This window comes from Gekko japonicus, unplaced genomic scaffold (assembly GCF_001447785.1).
Source record: "Gekko japonicus isolate JY-2015 unplaced genomic scaffold, Gekko_japonicus_V1.1 scaffold133, whole genome shotgun sequence".
Classification (NCBI taxonomy): Eukaryota; Metazoa; Chordata; class Lepidosauria; order Squamata; family Gekkonidae; genus Gekko; species Gekko japonicus.
Window position 1 is genome coordinate 1,349,156 of NW_015171506.1, and position 19,258 is coordinate 1,368,413.

At 42.2% G+C, this 19,258-nt stretch overlaps 1 protein-coding gene across 1 annotated transcript in view; it reads left to right on the forward strand.

The window, feature by feature from the left end:
* UBQLN1 (ubiquilin 1) overlaps positions 1–19,258 on the forward strand; it is a 57,889-nt gene that overhangs the window by 34,207 nt on the left and 4,424 nt on the right. The window contains exons 4-8 of the mRNA XM_015419269.1: positions 12,010–12,272; positions 13,527–13,685; positions 15,506–15,749; positions 15,844–15,986; positions 18,046–18,129. Coding sequence (XP_015274755.1) covers positions 12,010–12,272; positions 13,527–13,685; positions 15,506–15,749; positions 15,844–15,986; positions 18,046–18,129 — 893 coding nt within the window. The remainder of the gene's footprint in view (positions 1–12,009; positions 12,273–13,526; positions 13,686–15,505; positions 15,750–15,843; positions 15,987–18,045; positions 18,130–19,258) is intronic.

Below are 19,258 nucleotides of genomic sequence, written 5' to 3' on the forward strand. Positions count from 1 at the left end.
GTGACCATTACATGGATTACTGTGGCTAGTTCAGGGCAAGACAAGAAATGGGCCAGCTGCCTAGCTTGGCACAGCTGGTAGAACTTGGCAACTTGGCAGCTTGGCAACATTTGTGATGTTGATCTCCATGGATAAGGAGGTACCCAGGACCATGCCCAAACTCTTCACGGTTTGCGCTGGTATTAAATGTGTACCATCAAGAGTGGGGAGCTGGGATACCAATCCTGTCTCCCACCCAGCCACAGAAACTCCATCTTAGTCAGATTCAGTTTCAACCAACAAGCTATTTTCTCACTCTAGGGAGGAGGAGGACGCTCTGATACACTTAGGTTCCTCTTCTCATAGTCCTTGGAAGCAGGAAATTGATTGTACTTTCTGTCACTGGGGGGGAAGGGGAGCCCACCCCTCAGACTTTTTCCTGCTTCCACTTGAGAGAGCAGTAGGTTTAGAGAGCTCCCAAGAATTCCTTTCTAGGAGCTCTTTGGTTGTACTTCCATTCCTTTCCTAATTGTGTGCCTTTCCTGGTGTTTAAAAATAATTCTTCGTTTTGGGCTCATCTTCCCCGAGGCTGCCTGCTTTTGCCTGCTGCTTCAGTTACGGGGATGTTTTCACCTGGATTGGCAGCTGAGGCCTCCAGCCATGGGGTCTCCTCTGAGGGGGATTTGGGGGATATTATCTCCAGGCTGCAGAGTAGGTCTTTGCAGTCCCCTTGCCTAGCTGTCCTGTCACGGCATAGCTCCTGAAGAGAGCCAGTGAGCACAAGGAGTCTGACTCAGACAATGAAGAAGCCAACTCACTTTTTGGTGCCAAAATTGAACCCTCTACCAACCAGTCAGGCCCATGAGGCCTACTCAGCATAGCCTTCAGCAGCTGTCGATAGCTCTCCACCCTGCAGAAAGTCAGGAGGATGAAGAGCCCTTTGTTTCACTGGGTTTTCAGACTGGCTAGAACAATTTGTCTCCAATCAATTACAGAAGGAGAAAAAGCTACTTTACCATTGAGGAAAAGACAAAGCAAGCCCTCTTAATCACCTCACCCTTCCCTCTCTGGCCAAACACCTTTAAAAAACCTATCTACTTTGGCAGAGGAAAGCGCTTTTACTGGCCCACCAAGGCAGCTTGTAAAAGTTTTCCTCCCATTAGGAGCCATTGTTCAAATTTCAGTTATTCAAACTTGGGAGAAACAAATAATCAGAAGTAAATGGGATACTATTGCAAGCCATAGAAGTGGAGTCCATCAAAATCTGAACAAGATAGTACGAACAAATATGGACAACAAAACCATGGTGCACAGACTGGAAATGGTCAATTTACATTCCAATGCCATGAAGAGGAGACATCAAAGAATGCAGCAGCTATAGGACCATAGCCTTAATTTCTTACACAAGTAAAGTAATGTTCAAAATCTTACAACAAAGACAGTTACCATATATGGTAACACACCATATATGGAATGAGAAATGCCAGAATTCAGAACAGGAAAAGGCACTAGAGATCATATTGCAAATTTACCTTGGTTACTGGAGCATACAAGAGAATTTCAGAAGAAAATCATCTTGTGTTTCGTAGATTATAGCGAAATTTGTGACTGCGTGGATCATGAAAAACTGGTTGGTTTGGGGGGGAAAATGGGTGTGCCACAGCATCTGATTATTTTGATGTGCATCCTATACTCTGGACAAGAGGCCAGTGTTCAGACAGAATATAGAAAAACAGAATTGTTTTCAGTTGGCAAAGGTGTCAGACAAAGATACACATTATTTCCCTGTCTCTTCAATCTGTATGCAGAACGTATCGTAAGGAAAACGGGATTAGATTTAGATGAAGGTGGAGTGAAAAACTGTGAAAAGAACATTAATAGTTTGAGATATGCAGATGATACCACATTCCTGGCAGAAACTAGTGAAGCCTTGAGACAACTACTGATGAAGGTTAAAGCAGAAAGTGCCAAAGCAGGATTACAGCTGAACATCAGGAAGACAAAAGTAGTGATTACTGGGGAATTACACAACTTTAAATCTGATGATGAAGAAATTGAAATTGTTCAAGATTTCCTATTCCTTGGCTCCATCATTAACCAAAAGGGAGACTGCACCCAAGAATCAGGAGACTGAGACTGGGAAGGGCAGCCATGAAGGAGCTAGAAGATGTCCTTAAGTATAAGGAGGTGTCGCTGGTGACCAAGATCTAGTTAATTCATGTCATAATCCCATTATGATGTATGGGTGTGAGAATTGGACAATGAAGAAAGCTGACAGGAAGAAAGATTCATTTGAAATGTGGTGTTGGAAGAGAGTTTTACGGATACCGTGGGCTGCCAAAAAGACTAATAAGTGGGTTCTAGATAAAATCAAGCCTGAAGTTAAATGACTAAAGCTATAGTAATTTGGTCACATTATAAGAAGACAGGGGTCACTGGAAGAGACAAACTAAAAGTGGAAAAGTGGAAGGCAGCAGAAAAAGAGGAAGACCCAACATGAGATGGATTGACTCAATCAAGGAATCCATGGCCTGCAGTTTACAAGACCTGAGAATGGCTGTTGATGACAGAATGTTTTGGAGGACATTAATTCATAAGGTTGCCATAAGTCAGAACCGACTTGACAGCACTTAACTCACACACACACAATTTTTTCAAGAATACAGATCTGAAGACAGGAATTCTCTCTTAGGGTTTGAGGATTCTGATGCGGGTTTAGGTAAAGAGGAAGGTCAGCTGTCTGATGAGAAAGCCCCTCAACAGAGCAAGCCAACTCTCTGCCTTTTTCCCCTCATGGGAGCTTCCTTCTTTGCTACAGAGAGCATCCAATATCCTGCAGCTTTCTGCCCCTAAGGTAAAAATCCCCAAGGATGAGCAGGAAGATGATGATAATGGTAAAGGGGCTCTTGAAGTGTGTTCTAGGATTAGGGAGCTGGGTTCAACTTTTCAGATTCAGAAACCTTTAATGGCATAAAATATAATAAAATGCAGAATAATCTTACATAAATAAAATAGGAATAGTACAGTCCAGATGGGGCAATAAAACAGTGCCAGGAATAAGAACACAGAAGAGAAAAATTAATCAAGCATTCTCTGCCATGGCCTTAAAAACATAGTTACCCTTATTCAACAGGTTCAACCTTTCTCTTCCCCTCCTTCCTTAAAACTGAGATTAAAGAGGAATGGATAGATCCTACCAGTAATTGCTTACATTCTGAACAGGCTAAAAGAAGATATTCTTTTCCCCGAAGGTAACTAGTTTACTGAAGTTTCCAGTGCTGGATGCTCCAGTGGCCAGCTTAACATCAGGGGGTTGTTGTTGTTCAGTCACACAGTCGAGTCCGACTCTTCGCGACCCCATGGACCAGATCACGCCAGGCCTTCCTGTCTTCCGCCGTCCTCTGAAGTTTGCTCAACTTCATGTTCGTTGCATCTATGACACTGTCTAACCATCTCATCCTTTGCCGTCCCCGTCTTCTTTGACCTTCAATCTTTCCCAGCATCAGGGTCGTCTCCAGTGAGTGCTCCCTTCTCATTTGGTGGCCAAAGTATTTGAGCTTCAGTTTCATTATCTGGCCTTCCAGGGAACAGTCAGGGTTGATTTCTTTTAGGATTGACTGATTTGATCTTCTTGCAGTCCAAGGGACTCTCAAGAGTCTTCTCCAGCACCATAGTTCAAAAGAATCTATTTTTCGGCGCTCAGCCTTCCTTGTAGTCCAGTTCTCACAGCCATATATGACTACTGGGAATACCATTGCTTTGACCATGAGGACTTTTGTTGGCAGGGTGATGTCTCTACTTTTTATCATGCTGTTTAGGTTCGCCATCGCTTTCCTCCCAAGGAGCAGGCGTCTTTTAATTTCATGGCTGCAGTCACAGTCTGCAGTGATCTGGGATCCCAGAACGTGAAGTCTGTCACTACTTCCACGACTTCCCCTTCTATTTGCCAAGGAGTGATGGGGCCGGATGCCATGATCTTAGTTTTTTTTATGTTGAGCTTCAAGCCCACTTGATGCCATTAGAGTGGTATCGTCTGCATATCTGAGGTTGTTGATCTTTTCCCCAGCAATCTTAATTCCCGCTTGTGATTCATCCAGGCCATCATTTCGCATGATGTACTCTGCATATATATTAAATAAGCAAGGTGACAGTATACATCCTTGTCGTACTCCTTTTCCTATGCTAAACCAATCAGTTGTTCCATATCCGGTTCTGTCGCTTCTTGACCCTTATACAGGTTTCTCAAGAGACATGTGAGGTCAGGGGGTTACATAACAAAAATACTGTGGAGAATAATGAAAATAAGTAGGCAAAAATGTTTATGTAACTGCATTATTCACAATAATAAAGTCACAACTTTTCAGCATTCAGAGACAGTATCAACATTCAGAGTGCATATTGCATGTTATAAAAATAAATAGGAAATATATATATGGAAATATATATATGTGTGTGTAAATGCAACTGCATTAATAATAGAGACAACTTTTTAGCATTCAAAGACAATATCAACATCCAAAGTGCATACTATGTAAAAGTCCAAATCCATATCAAAGCAAGCCATAACAATCAACATATGCATATTGCTCCAGCTTCAGTGCTTGATGTAAAACTGACTTTGTTGAACTCTGGATTTGTGAATATTATGTTCCTGTATTCTCTTCTGAAGAAGCGTTTTGTGAAACTATTTCAAAGTCATCATTATTAAAGGAAGAAAGGAAGAAGGAGCAATCATATCTTATTGATAAGAATTACACACACAAGCACTTCATTTCTACAACTTTATTTCATGTTGACTGTTATGGCTTGCTTTGATCTGGATTTGAACTTTTACATGCAATATGCACTTTGAATGTTGATATTGTCTTTGAATGCTAAAAAGTTGTGACTGTATTATTAATGCAGTTGCATTTATACACACATATATATATTTCCTATTTATTTTTGTTATTCTCCATGGTATTTTTGTTGTGTAATCTTCTTCTATGGTTCTCTCTGGTTGTAACATCAGGGGGTGGCTCTTCCAAAGGAGGGAAAGGGCACTCTTAAAGATCCCAATGATTGAAAAAGCAACTCAGCTTTCTGCAGAACCTATGAGGCCATTTCTTTTCTATTAAAGCTCCTACTTCCACTTCTCTGATGGCAAGAGCTTCATACTTGTGGCTTCAAAAGTTGTCCCAAGATTATTCAGATTTAAGTTGGCGCCTGATCAGTTACAAGTGCAGGCTAGAAACATCAGCAGCTTTTATGTCTGTTGCTAGCCTGGACATGATTAAATTCTCAGCAAGGTTCAAGGCTTTAACAATGGTAGCTAGAAGACATCTCTGGCTCAAGTTCTGCAATGTGAAATCTCCTTCTAAGTCTCATGTGGCATCTTGGCCTTTAATTGGTAGTAAATTGTTGGGGGACAATCTTAATGGAAACCAAAGATAAAAAGTTTATGCTGTTCATGTATAAAAGGGAGTACAGACTGCAGCAGAGTTATGATTCACAGTAACTTCATTCCTTCAAAACACTTCCATAATTTAGATCGGACTCCAAGAGGCAGTCATGGCTCAAATCCAGGCCAAACTTAAGAGCTACAAATCAATATAGTAATTCAGCCCGAACTCCAGACTCCAATAAGGGAGAAAAACAGCACCACAAATGGCTCTGGTGGGGGGGGGGGGTGGCTTCAAAAATTCCACCAATCCTGGAGTTTATGGGCCACCAACCAGTTGGTAAAGGAAACCATAATGATAGATCCCTGCATTCACCAGCTCCTCATTGTCACATCAAGAGACAGGACATATAAGATGCCATCAGACATCTACTGGAGATTGCCACAGTCGAACCTCTGCTGTTGTCTCAAAAGTTCTTAGTTTTCTATTCTATTCTTTTCCCCACAGCTCCCCAAAACAATGGGGACTGGAGGGCTATCCTGGATCTCAGAATCCTGAGTAGGTTTGTGAGGTACAGAAAGTTCAAGATGGAGACCCTGAAGACCATCATGGAAGCCTTGCAACTGGAGAACTTCATGGTCTCACTGGATGTGACCAAAGCATATCTTCACATGCCCATAACTTCTTGGGACAAACAGTTCCTGAGATTCCCCTTTGGTCAAAAACACTTCAAGTTCACTGCCATGCCATTTGGGTTGGCATCAGCTCCCCAGATAGTCGTGAAGCTGATCATCTCACTGGTTGCAAGCCCATATTTCAAAGGAATTCGTAGCCATCCATACCTCAGTGACCTCCATATAAAGTCAACCCTGAGATCAAGTGCTCAGGGATATGCAGGATGCTATTCACTGCCTTTCCAGGCATGGCTTTCTAATCAACTTCCAAAAAAGCCAACTGAACCCAGCCAAAGTGAGTGTGCATTTGGGGCAGTGATAGATTTGATCCACTGAAAAGTTTCTTCTCCTAGACAGTGAAGATTCACTAGGCTGTGAAACAGGTTCATTCTGCAAAATCAGTAAACTTGATGTTCCTAGCTCATCTCCTAGGTTACATGATTGCAGCTATCAAGACAGTCTCTTGGGTCTGGGCATATTATTGGGTGCATCGGTGGACCCTACTGCCATATCAGAGGCTCATAACCCTCAGAAAAGATATCATACTCTACATAATTTCCAAGGCCATCTATCTCAATTGAACATCTGCATAGAGACAGACAACACCACTGCCAAGGTATATGTGAGTCATCAGGGAGGCACCAAAGCTAGAAAGCTACAGCAGGAAACAAAATATCATAATGTCCTGGACAGAACAGCATCTAGCTGCTCTCAGGGCAGAACACATCAGTAGCTTAGGAAATGTTCAGTCACACCAAGCTGGACCAGGGGGAGTGGTCCCCCAGCCAAGAAACATTCCAGTTCCTGGTTCAACATTTCAACCTACCTTGCACAGATCTCTTAGTCTCCCCAATCAGTGCCAAGATGCCCAGATTCTTCTCAAGGCATCAGTATCAACAAACACAGCCAAGTGGATGCTCTGATGTCCCCATGGCCATCAGGCCCTCTATATGCCTCACCCCAAATACCTTTGATTCCAAAGGTTCTGAACAAATGTAAGAGGAGAAGGTGAAGTTGATTTGCCTGGCCCCATATTGGCCTAGGAAGTCTCCAAGCTGGGTGGTGGGCTCCCCCCCCCCCCAGACAGAAAGTGTAATTAATTTCCTGCCTCCGGGGATTGTGGGAAGAGGGAACCAAGTGTATCAGTATCTTCCTTGCCGTCAGGAAGAGGAAACCTTCATGGTAAGTGCAGTGTTCCCTTTTCCACCTCCAGTCTTCCCGTAGTGACCCTGAAGAGCTGCTGCAGAGCAACATGGAATGCAGAGTGGAATGGAGTGTCCAAAATGAACTGGCAGAAATTGCCCCCATTTTCATGATTTGCAGAAGAGTTCACATGATACAGGCCTAGGAGTGGGCTTCTTTTTTAGCTTTTAGTCTCTTATTTCTCTTAAAGTCTCTTTTTTCAGAATAAGTCTCTTTTCTCTCCTTTTTTGTGCCTTCAAGTGCTCAAGAAATTAAAATTGTGGAACAGAATTGTGGGATGTCCTATTCTTCAAATGCAATAAAGGTATGTGATTTGTCTTATTAAATGTACAATCAATATTTCTTTTTTATGAGTTTCTAATTATGAGAATTTGCTCATAATGTACACAAATTGTGTGTGAGTGTGTTATGATGCTCTGAAGAAGCTAACTTGTATCATTTTCCTGCGTAACCCTTTTTCAACCCCACCCCTTGAAAATGTTACAATACATTAGTATATTAGGCATGTTGCATTTTATTACAGTGTTAAGTTTTATTCTATTAGTATCTTATTTTTAGGTTTTTTTAGTGTTAGTGTTTTACTTTAATGCTTTACTTTTTCATTTTCTAATTCTTTTTTCCTTCCTTTCAGGATTCATGTTGAAATGGCTGGCTGCTGATCTGTGAACTGAAGTGTTAATGATGGGAAAGTGCAAATTTAGAGCCGATTGGCTTCTTAAAAAATACCAATAATGGGCATTTTATGTCAGCATGGGCATCAAGACACAGTGAAACTGAAGTGTTTTGCAAACTTTGTGTGTGTACAGTAGATTTTCAGAACAAAGGTCTTCATGCTCTTTTTCAACACTCGGATTATGCTAAACATAAAAAATTAGCCTCTGATGTTCTAGGGGCTAAACAGATGGTTTTAGTTGCAGCTAATCCTGGTGATTCTTCTGAAACAATCCAGAGTGAATATCCCGGATCAAGCCCTAGTTCTTCAGCACCTCTTATTAAACTCTATCGTTAGAAGAATGCGGCAACAGTATCTGAACTCATTTGGGTTATGAAGTCGGTGTGTTGCAACTTTTCAGCATCTTCTTGCCGTGGCATAAAGGAAACATTTGATGCAGTGTTTCCAGGGGGTGTTCCAACTGATTTTTCTTTAAGCTCTAAAAAGATGCGATATTTAATAGCTGATGCACTGGGACCATATTTTCAACAGATTATCCCGGGTGATGTTGGAACCTCCTTTTATTCAGTCTGTTTTGATGAAACAACCAATGTTGAAGACAAAAAGGAGCTCCAGATATCGGTGAGATATTAGTCAGAGATTTGAGGTAAAGTAGTTTCAAGACATTTGCAGACATTCTTCATCGGGAAAGCTGATGCACAAACTCTTCATGAAAAAATTCACACTGCCATCAGTAGGGCAAACCTGCCCATTCAAAAGCTGCTGATAATGTGAATAAGAAAGTTCACAGACTTTTCAATGAAAATTCGATTGAAATGAGGTTACGTGGATTAGTTGATATCGGGACCTACCCCTTTCACATTGTTCACAACTCATATCTGAAAGCCTTTCAGACTTTTTGGTGAAGATACATCTGAATTAGCTATTGCTGTTTACCACTACTTTGAGGGGTGGCCAGCAATGGTAGAGGAATACGAAAAGTTACAAGAAGATCTCAAATTACCTCAAAAGAAATTCCTCAAACATTCTCCTTCTAGGTGGCTTACATTTCGCTCTGCTTCCGAGAGACTGCTCGAACAGTGGGAAGGAGTAAATCATTACTTTCTTAAATTGATTCCATCAACAAAGAATCAGGCTGTGTTACAATCTAGTTCATACAGAAAGATCACCAATTTTTTACGTTGCTCAACTATCAGAGCAGAATTGTATTTCACTATATCTTCTGCAGAACGTTTCACTAGCTTCACCGAAAGATTCCAACGAGATGAACCTTTAATTCACATCCTATACCCTCAGCTACAAGAACTGTTAGGGAAACTGGCTAGACGTGTTTGCAAGTCTGTTTCTGAAGATAACTATGATGTGAATGAGTTATTTGATTTGAAAAACATGTTACCCATGAGGGATGTTGTTGTTTCATGGGAAGTTAAAAAGGAACTTTCACATCTTCCAGAAAAAGATTTCTTGGTGTTTATGAAAAATGCTAAAGAGCATTATGTTGCTGGATGCAAATACTTGATTGAAAAGGTAATGAAAGGTTGTGTTTTGCTGAAAGCTCTGAGATGTTTAAACCCTTCTCTTGTGAAAACCTGAAAAAGCTGTCAAGATGTAGTTTCAGTTGCCGGAGAACTCCCTATTGATACAAAAGAAGATGTTCTCATTGATGAATGGAAAATGTTGCAGATGGAGACAGACTGCCCAGCTTTGGAAGGAAGAATTGATAGTTTTGGGGATAAAATTTTAAAGAAAAGTAATGTATTGGGGGGGGGATATCAAGAGTTGGTGAAACTTATCAAGACTGTATTGTCTCTATCACATGGAAATACAGACATTGAGAGGCGTTTTTCTGTGTCAAGATGGGCTTTGACTGAGGACAAAGCATTCCACTTGTGAACGAACATTGAATGCAATTTTGTTGATCAAAGATACATTGAAAACCTATGGAAATAAATCTGAACTGGTTCCCATGACATCAAAACTTGTTGCTATGGGACAAAGTGCATATAAGCAATACATAATGTGCTTAGGGGAACAAAAAAGATTGAAAGAGGAGGAAGGAAAAAAGAAAGAGGAGGAGATACATTTAGCTAAAGAGATGGAAGAAAAGGGTAAACAAGCAGAAGAGTCTGGGAAAAAATGCTGAGATAGAAAGTAACATATCACTGACAAAAAAGGACCATGAGGCAACTTCTGAAGCATCTGATTGTCTGTTCAAAGAAGCCAATGAACGATTGAAGAGAGCAATACAGAAAGGAAATATGCAGGAAGTTAGTGTTGCACAGGGTATGTTGGAAGGCTATGTTGCTATGCATGGAACTGAGCGGCAAAAACTTAAAGAACTGGAAACTTCAAAAAACTGTAGCGAAAAGAAAGAATAGTTTGATCACTGCTTTCTTTGGTAAAAAACCTAAAAATTCTTGATTTATTTTTTATTTGAATTAGCATTCCATTTAATAAAAAAATCCTAATCATACTTTTTAGTGTGGTTTTTGTCTTTATTCAATAATAAATGAAGAAATCATACCCCATCCAGGACCAGAAACAAACTTAGACTTAAACACCAAGTGATGCACTGTGCATGAATATATATGCATATATACACACACACAATATATTCTACTGTAAGATACACTACATATTTTTTGGAAGTTTTGGAGTGAAAAATAGCTTGATTAACAAACTGAACATTTTAAATGGGAAGAAAACCACTAGGTAGATATTATCATAAATTATAATCCATTTGATGCCAAGCTAAAGAACTTTTTCAGGTTTTTTAGTGTGATTGTTGATATAATTTTACATCCCACTCAAGTTTTGAGAGAAAAATTATATTCGTTATCATTTTGTAGTTACACAAAATGTGTATACGTACACATTTGTTTCTGGTCTCAACCGGCTGTCCGAGTTCGGACTCTCCACCCCACGGGGAGTTACCTCCCATCTCCAAGCAAGGAGACCACCATCAAGCTGGAGAAGAGCTGGGGAGATGGGGGAGTGGAAGACAAGGAGGGATACAGCAGACAAAAAGACCAGGAAGTATTCACCAAAGAGGGCTGGACTGACAGAGCTTTGAGAACTGGAGATGCTCTGAAGCCCAAAGGAAGGAAGGAAGAGAAAGAGAGATTGAGCCCTGCAGAGACGAAGATGCGACCTCGATGTCCTGTAGACAAGATCCACCTGGGCAGAAAGGCAGAAACATACCTGGACCGAGTTCTCAATGATTGGTGGGGGAGGGGAGGGGAAGCCTAGGAATTGATTATTTAAGAGGGAAGTCAAGGGAGAGCCGAGGAGGACGTGCCCACTTGACTCTGCATGCAGAGACCTGGAGGGCCAAATGGGAGAAAGTGGGAGACAGGGAAGAGGGGGACGAAGGTCAGAAGTAACCTCCCCCCTTCCTTTGTCACCACTGAGGCTCATCCTGCGACTAGAATCCTCCGAGAATAATCGTCCTGGAGCGACTGTCCTCTCCACACTCGGCACAACAAAACCCAGGTAGCGACACCGACCTTTCTTTGGTTGGGGATTATTGAAAAATACATGTATTTTATTTATCAGAATTTTTAGTACGAAAACATGTGAGCATCAAACATTTGAACCATATCTGGAGCACTTGGTGACTTGGTCTCTTAAGTCTCTTTTCCTGCCATTTTAGTCTCTTTCCTCACTTTTTTTGGGGTGGTCTACCAGTCCTAGCCCTGCACGATAGGAGGATTTCTGCTGATTCTCCCTTCTAGCTGCAGTCTCCTGCACTGCATCCCACATTGTTCTCACCCATGGGAATAGCTTTTCAGGGCAGTACAGGGAAGATGAGAGACAGCAAAAGAGATTGTGAACTTTCGTTGTCCAGTAGAGTCCAGTTCCTCTGTCTACAACAAACTTGCTGCTTTGATAATGTGTATTGTAAAGTATTGGTTATAAATTTAATGTCTCTATGATAAGGGAAAATGGTAATGCTTGGAGAGCATTCCAACGACTTCATAACATCGGGAATTTTGAATGACATAGTTAACTCTTTAACTAGAAAAACTGCCAAATAGGAACTAGTGTTAAGAAAATGCCGTAAACAGTAATTTATCATGTTCTGTTTTTTTCCATCTAGGTGGTATTGGAGGACTTGCAAGTCTGAGTAGTCTGGGTCTGAATACTTCAAACTTCTCAGAACTACAGAGTCAGATGCAGCGACAATTAATGTCCAATCCAGAGATGATGGTTCAGATCATGGAGAATCCCTTTGTCCAAAGCATGCTTTCAAATCCAGATTTAATGCGACAGTTAATTATGGCTAATCCTCAAATGCAACAGTTGATACAGCGCAATCCAGAGATCAGTCATATGCTTAATAATCCAGATATAATGAGACAGGTATGTTAAGTTTGGTTTGTGATGTTGGTGTTGAATTGTAGCTTCTCTCAAATACATATGCAAATTGTTCTCTCTGTATTGTAAGCAAATTTAATTTATTTTGGTAACATTCCTTAAGAATATTTTTTTTAAAGTATGGTGTTGGGTGTTGAAAAAACTGGGCAACTGTTCATCCTCTTCGCTGCTTCCCTACCACGTACATATGGGAACATCTGAAACTGTCAGGTGCTGAGTCAGTTTACTGGTGCAACTGACTGAGCTACTTCAACTGACAATGACCCTCCAGGATCTCAGCCGTAAGTCTTTCCCAGGCCTCGTTACTTGAGACCTTTTAAGTGGGAAATGCTGGGGGGCAGTTAAACTTAGGGCATTCTGTATGCAATGCATGAGCTCTGGTACTAAGCCAGGGGTTCGCAGAGTGGTACCTGTGAGCCCCCTGGTGCTTGCTGACACCTTTCCCAGTGCCTGTCAGGTGATTTTAGAACATAGGCAGGGATAGCTGGGGCTTTTGACCAGCAGGGCTTCTGATTGGTCATTAGAGAGCGGATTGGCTGTGGAGATTTTTTTAAAGTTGCTGTGGCAACAGAATAAGAATCTTCACTGAGTGAAGGTAGGCTGTGTGTATGCAATATAATATTTTAAAATATATTTATTTTAAAAGGCATCATATTAAACACCTCTTGTCTGAAATGCTGAAGAGCTACTATCAGAATTAATGGGACATTGTGTGGTTGGCTCTGCCTCTTGTGACAGCCGTTTTGTGGTTAACTGCACCTCCTGCTGCAGCCACTTTCAAAATAGTGCCTACCACCCTGTGTCAGAATTCCAAAGCTTACCTCAGGCACAAAAAACTTGGGGACTCCTGCATTAAACTGTAAATCCTTTTCCAGTATACCCTGTAAGGTCCAACACAACTCATCTTGTGTCTGTTACTACAAAAGAAAAAAATGGCATACTGAGAACTAAATAGAGCATTTATTTCCTCTTAGAATATTGAGAGTAGTAGGCATTTGATTTCAATGCTAATGCAACTCTCCCCATTCATTCAAGAAGGCTTTTGGGTTTCTCTAACAGCAACCCCCTCCTATGCTGCTTGGCTTTTCTTCACGAACTGTTCAATATAGTTGGGGGCACAAAAAAGCAAATGATCACTGGGGATTTTTGTACAAGTTCTTGAGCACACCTAATGTTGTTCTCTGGATCCCAGTCCTGTATCTTTGAGCTGTTGTTTCAAATATGAATTTTCCTACCTAGACTTTAGAGCTTGCTAGAAACCCTGCAATGATGCAAGAAATGATGAGAAACCAGGACCGTGCCTTGAGCAACCTTGAAAGTATACCTGGTGGTTATAATGCTCTACGACGCATGTATACAGATATACAGGAGCCAATGCTGAATGCAGCACAGGAGCAGGTGAGGATGGTCTGTAAATTCTCCCATAAAAGTTGAAAGTCGAGTGAGAGTCTTGTGAGGAAAATACAGGAAAAGGTCTTTGACACTACATGTATAATATTTCCCATTTTATAAGAGCAAAACTAGATTTTCCATTTGACGCATGGCTGCTGCCAAAAATAGCAACAATGTGTTGAGTTCTCTTCTCTCATCGTAGAATATTTAGGCTTGTTTACCTGTGCCATGATGGGGAATGGGGTATACTGTAAAAAAGCATCATGGCACTGGTAATTGTGCCTGAATGGTAATGTAATGAGGGAGAACACGTGGGCCTGATGTTTTTGGTGGTACCCCCACATCAAGTATGACATTTAGTTTTACTATAAGAAGAAAAGATTCAGAAATGTTGAAGGTTATTCTTAATTCCTTGGCTCGTATATCTGTTATTGACTATAAACATGCCAGTTAGAAATCGTTGAGCTTTCTGAAGTGACTGAGTAGAACATTGTTGAATACTTCTGGCTACAAATGTATATTTGAATTTGTTCAGATGTCACAGAGGTAGTGCGGTGCACTCAGATGACAACTAGTTTCTTTGTTCCATAATAAGGAGCAAAATACAGTGAAATTGGGGAGGGGTGATGGGAGGAACCCTTTTGTAATTTGTTTTTGGCAACTTGTGGATATGTTCCATAGGCACTATAGGGACTATACTATCTCTGCATTGTCATTGCAGAATATTAGAAGGCAGTGTCCTTGAACAAGTTGGTAGCAACCCTTGTGAAGTACCTATGCAGTAAGAACAATTAGGCAGAAGTATGTCAGGGTTGCCACTTTCGGGAAAGTCAGGGATAGTCAGGGAAATGAAAATTGGTCAGGGAAAGTCAGGGAAATTGGTCTGAAGTCAGGGAAATTGTGATTAAAATACATTCAAGCAGTGGATTTTTGACCTGCTGCTGCAAGAGCATGATCTGTTCTTGTGGCAACTGGAATAGAGAAGTAGCAGAATACAAGTAGAACTTAATGATGCCCTTTCCCAACCATTTTATATAGAACGTTTATATAATTTTTAAAAAGGTAAAGGTTTCCTTGCTCGAAAGCCAGTCGAATCCGACTCTAGGGTTGCGGTGCTCATCTCCGTTTCAAAGCCGAAGAGCCAGCGCTGTCCGAAGACATTTCCGTGGTCATGTGGCCGGCATGACTAAACACCAAGGCGCACGAACGCTGTTACCTTCCCACCGAAGTGGTACCTATTTATCTACTTGCAATTTCTTGCTTTCGAACTGCTAGGTTGGCAGGAGCTGGAACTAGAGATGGGAGCTCACTCCGTCTTGCGGCACCCGGGTCTCGAACTGCTGAACTACTGACCTTCCACAGCCTGCAGTTCAGCGTCTTAACCACTTGAGCCACCGCAGCTCCTATATAATTTTTAGTGTACCTTTAAAACAATAACAAAAATGTTATGTCATTTGTTAGCATTCAGAGTTTACTTGAATTGAAATTTGTATCTTGGTGTAATTTTTGGTGCAATTGCAAAACAGATGTTGCTGCAGTTAATGTTGAAAGAAGCTGGTATTAAATCTTTGACAAATATTTTTGCAGTTGAGACTTGTGTAGTTGTAGAGTGGAACCTTACCTTACATTAATGCAATATTCATTTTTTAACTTGTGGTTATATTTGTCAGGGAAATTGACAGAAGTTGGTCAGGGAAAGTCAGGGAAACGAAAAATAAAATTTTAGTGGCAACCATGTATGTGCCTGTTCCAAAACTTGCTTTTCAGTAACAGTATCATTGCTTAACTCCGTGGATGGCTCTTTTTTTGTTTGTTTGTTTTGGTAGTTTGGAGGCAACCCATTTGCTTCCCTAGTAAGCAATTCGACTTCAGGTGGAGACAGCCAGCCATCCCGCACTGAAAATAGAGACCCTTTACCAAATCCATGGGCTCCTCAGTCCAGCACACAGAGTTCCCCAAGCACCGGCAGCAGTAGTGGAGACAGTGGAAGAGGCAGTAATGTTGAAAATAATAGTACTGGAAGCACGGGACAGAGCTCAGCAATGCCGAACTTGGGACCTGGTCTTGGAGGTTTGTTGCTTCATCACTTACAGTGAAATGTTTACTCATGAAAAATAGTGACACATCCTTGAGTTTCTAAAAGTTAGTCCTTCCTCTCTTAAAGCTGGTATGTTCAACACACCTGGAATGCAGAGCTTGTTGCAGCAAATAACTGAAAATCCACAACTGATGCAGAACATGCTGTCTGCGCCCTATATGAGGAGCATGATGCAGTCATTGAGCCAGAATCCTGATCTTGCAGCACAGGTAAGTCTTGAAATGTGCAGGGGCTAAACTGGAATGCAGAGCTGCTGCTGCTGCGGCTTCCAAGAGCTGGTAAAGGCATCTCGGCCAGGGCACCTAATCTGTTTAACAGTCTTGTTTGAGGAGGGGTAGATATTGCTGGATTTATGTCAAATTAGAATTATGCCTAGCCTTTTTGCTCTTTGAACACATTTGTGTAGCACAGTCTGGTAAACAGGATGTTCTTTAGTATGCCATATATCCCTGGTGTCATGAACGGCAGGTCTGTAAATGTCCACACTTGCTGTTGTTCAGTCCCTCCTGCTCTTATTTGTAGCATCAACATCAATCTGGTGTCTCTGTACTCTCTCCTGGGTTCTGTAAAAGACAGGTATTCTTGGTCTGACAATTTTGATTTCATTCCTTCCAGCTTCATTCTCTCTTAGCCCTGCAGGTACTTGTACATTGGCTGGTGTAGGGACCTTTTCTCCTGATCTTTGCATTGCCTCCTTCACAATGCTGGGTTTGGTTGTTGGGTGTGAAAGTCAGGTCAGAGGAAGTGACAGGTGGGAAATCTTGCTGGCAGAATTTCCCTCATTACTGAGTGAAAACTGCCTCTCTCCAGTACAGATGAGTATTTAATCCTGTTCTCAAGGTGCAACATCAGAGCAGATCTAAATTCTGGGTTGTAGTGGAGTGAGGGGAAAGAAAGGGTGTTCTGTGGCTGTGGGATGGGGCCCATAGAATGATGGGGGAGAGGAAAATGGACTTGGTTCGAGCAGTTAAGATGAGTAGTGACCCCGGGCCCCAAGGAGGCCAGGCTTGCCGCAACAAGGGCCAGGTCCTTTTCAGTGGCAGCTCCTATCTGGTGGAATGAGCTCCCGGAGGAGATCAGGGCCCTGCGGGACCTTGTGCAGTTCCGCAGGGTCTGTAAGATGGAGCTCTTCCGCCAGGCTTTTGAGTAGGAGCCGCCACTGCCACCACCGCTCTACCACAGAGTGATACTGCCGGAGGGCCGGGTAATATCTGTTTGCGGCCCTAGCCCTCCCCTCCTGTTATACAAAATGTTAGGAGTTTTCTGTTGTGCATCTGATGGAACCAAATTTTAATTGTTTTTAGCTTTCATATATTATATGCACTTTCGTGCCTTATGTAAGCCGCCCTGAGCCCGTTCGCGGGGAGGGCGGGGTATAAATATAATAAATAAATAAATAGAAAAGGAAAGTGAGGTGGCTGATTAGAAGGGAAGAAATGTTCAGTTGGATGTGATGTGAGAGAAATAAAAGGCAGTAGAGCAAGTGTGGTAGTCTATGAAATCTGGCTGGGTGGAGAGCTGACAAGAGGACAGGCCTGCCCGCCCAGCCACCAGCAATATCTTGCATATGTGATTGCATCTGTCCACCCTCTCTCTCCCAGATGGAGAGAGGGTTCTACAGTGTGCAGGGCTCCACCCTCCAAACTTTCATTTCCCACGTGCCTTCTGGAATGTAAAGGGGAAGCCGCAGAAGCTTATTCCATGACTCAGACTGGGGGGCAGGGAGAAGTGCCTCACATGGGATGCTCAGGAAGAGAGGTGGCAGTGGAACTTAATCCCACCTTAAACCTATGCAAAGATGATTGCTTATGGAACTTGTGGAAGAAGTGGGGTGCTTGTCTTCCAGCAGAGGCTAGCAGTAGCTTTAGAAGCCAGGACACTAATCACTATGCCCAGTTGCAAGTGGAATTATGCATCCTTTAAATGTTCCTTTAATGTTCACCCACATTTGATTTCTGTGCAAGACATTATGATGTGTATGAGTAGCATTAGTTGGTTGGGGGGGGGGTGCCTTTCTAAATGCTACCTGAGTAAAATCTAATTGCAAACAGCTTTAAATTCCTAAATAGGTTCTAGACATAGGCACATAAAGCTGATAATGATTTAGGTGTATATTGTTGACTGTGATAGTAGACATAATCTGTTTCAGTTTAGTTTATTGTAATTGGCCATTGGCCATTACAAAATACAAATTGGATAATCTAAGTGGTGTTTCTATTCTGCACAGTTACAGTGATATGTATCTGAAATGAGTACTTAATTCCACAGATGATGCTAAATAACCCTCTGTTTGCCGGAAATCCTCAACTTCAAGAGCAGATGAGACAACAAATTCCAACTTTCCTTCAGCAAGTGAGTTGGAAAATGTGGGAAGATGAGAACATGTCACAGTGGCAAAAAAACCCCTCTTCAGATAGGCCATCTTGGAGAAAACTCATTTGTCACTAATCAAAAGGGGCTAGTTTACTTTTCTGAAAGTTCCTCTTCCAGAAATACTTAATCATCATGCAACCAACAGGAGCCTTTGAGTGCTTTCCAAGGGTGTATGTCACCTTTACCTACATAGAAAAGCAGACTTTTTGTGTGAGAGTTCACTCTGTTCTAGTAAAAAAGCAAAGGTAGGAGGCCCTTTCCAGGCCTTTGTAGGGAACTCATTGGGGCCAGTTCTGACTAGGGTTGCCAGCTCCAGGTTGGGAAATTCCTGGATATTCTGTGGTGGAGTCTATGGAAGCCAGAGTTTGGGGAGGGGAGAGGCCTCAGCTGAATAGAATGCCATAGAACCCACCCTCCAAAGCAGTTATTTTCTCCGGGGGGGAGATCTGTTGTCTGGAATTCAGTTGTGATACCCAGCGATCTTCAGGCTCCACCTGGAGGTTGGCTACCCTAGGTGTAGCAGTTTGCGCTTCAGAGCAGGGTCTGCCAGACCAGGTTCTTGCTGTGGAGGCTGAGTGGGTGATTTCGAACCATTCACAGACTTTCAGCCTAATCTACCTCACAGGGTTGTTGTGCAGATCAAAAGGGGGAGAGGAGAATGATGTAAGCTGCTTTGGTCTCCACTGTGGAGAAAGACTGTACTTTTCCTCCTGGGGATCCATTGCTGTCAATCCCCAGGTGAGAGCTGGAGATCACTCAGAGTTAAAACTAATCTCCAGATGGCAGAGATCAGCTCCCCTGGAAAAAAACAGCTCCTCTGCAGGGTGGACTCTGTGTCATCATACCCTGCTGAGATTGTTTCCCTCCTGCTTGGGTCCACACTGCAGAGAAAGACTAGTTTTCCTAGGCAGAGGCTGCAGGTGGGTGGGGGGAGATGGAAAGCTGATGTCAGAGGTGCAAATAGCAGTAGGTTGATGGTTGGCTGGGAAGGAGATAGGGTTGCCAGCTCCAGGTTGGGAAATTCCTTGAGATTTGAGGGTGGAGCCTGAAGAGAGTGGGGTTTGAGGAAGGGTGGGACCTCAGACAGGTACAATGCCATAGACTCCAC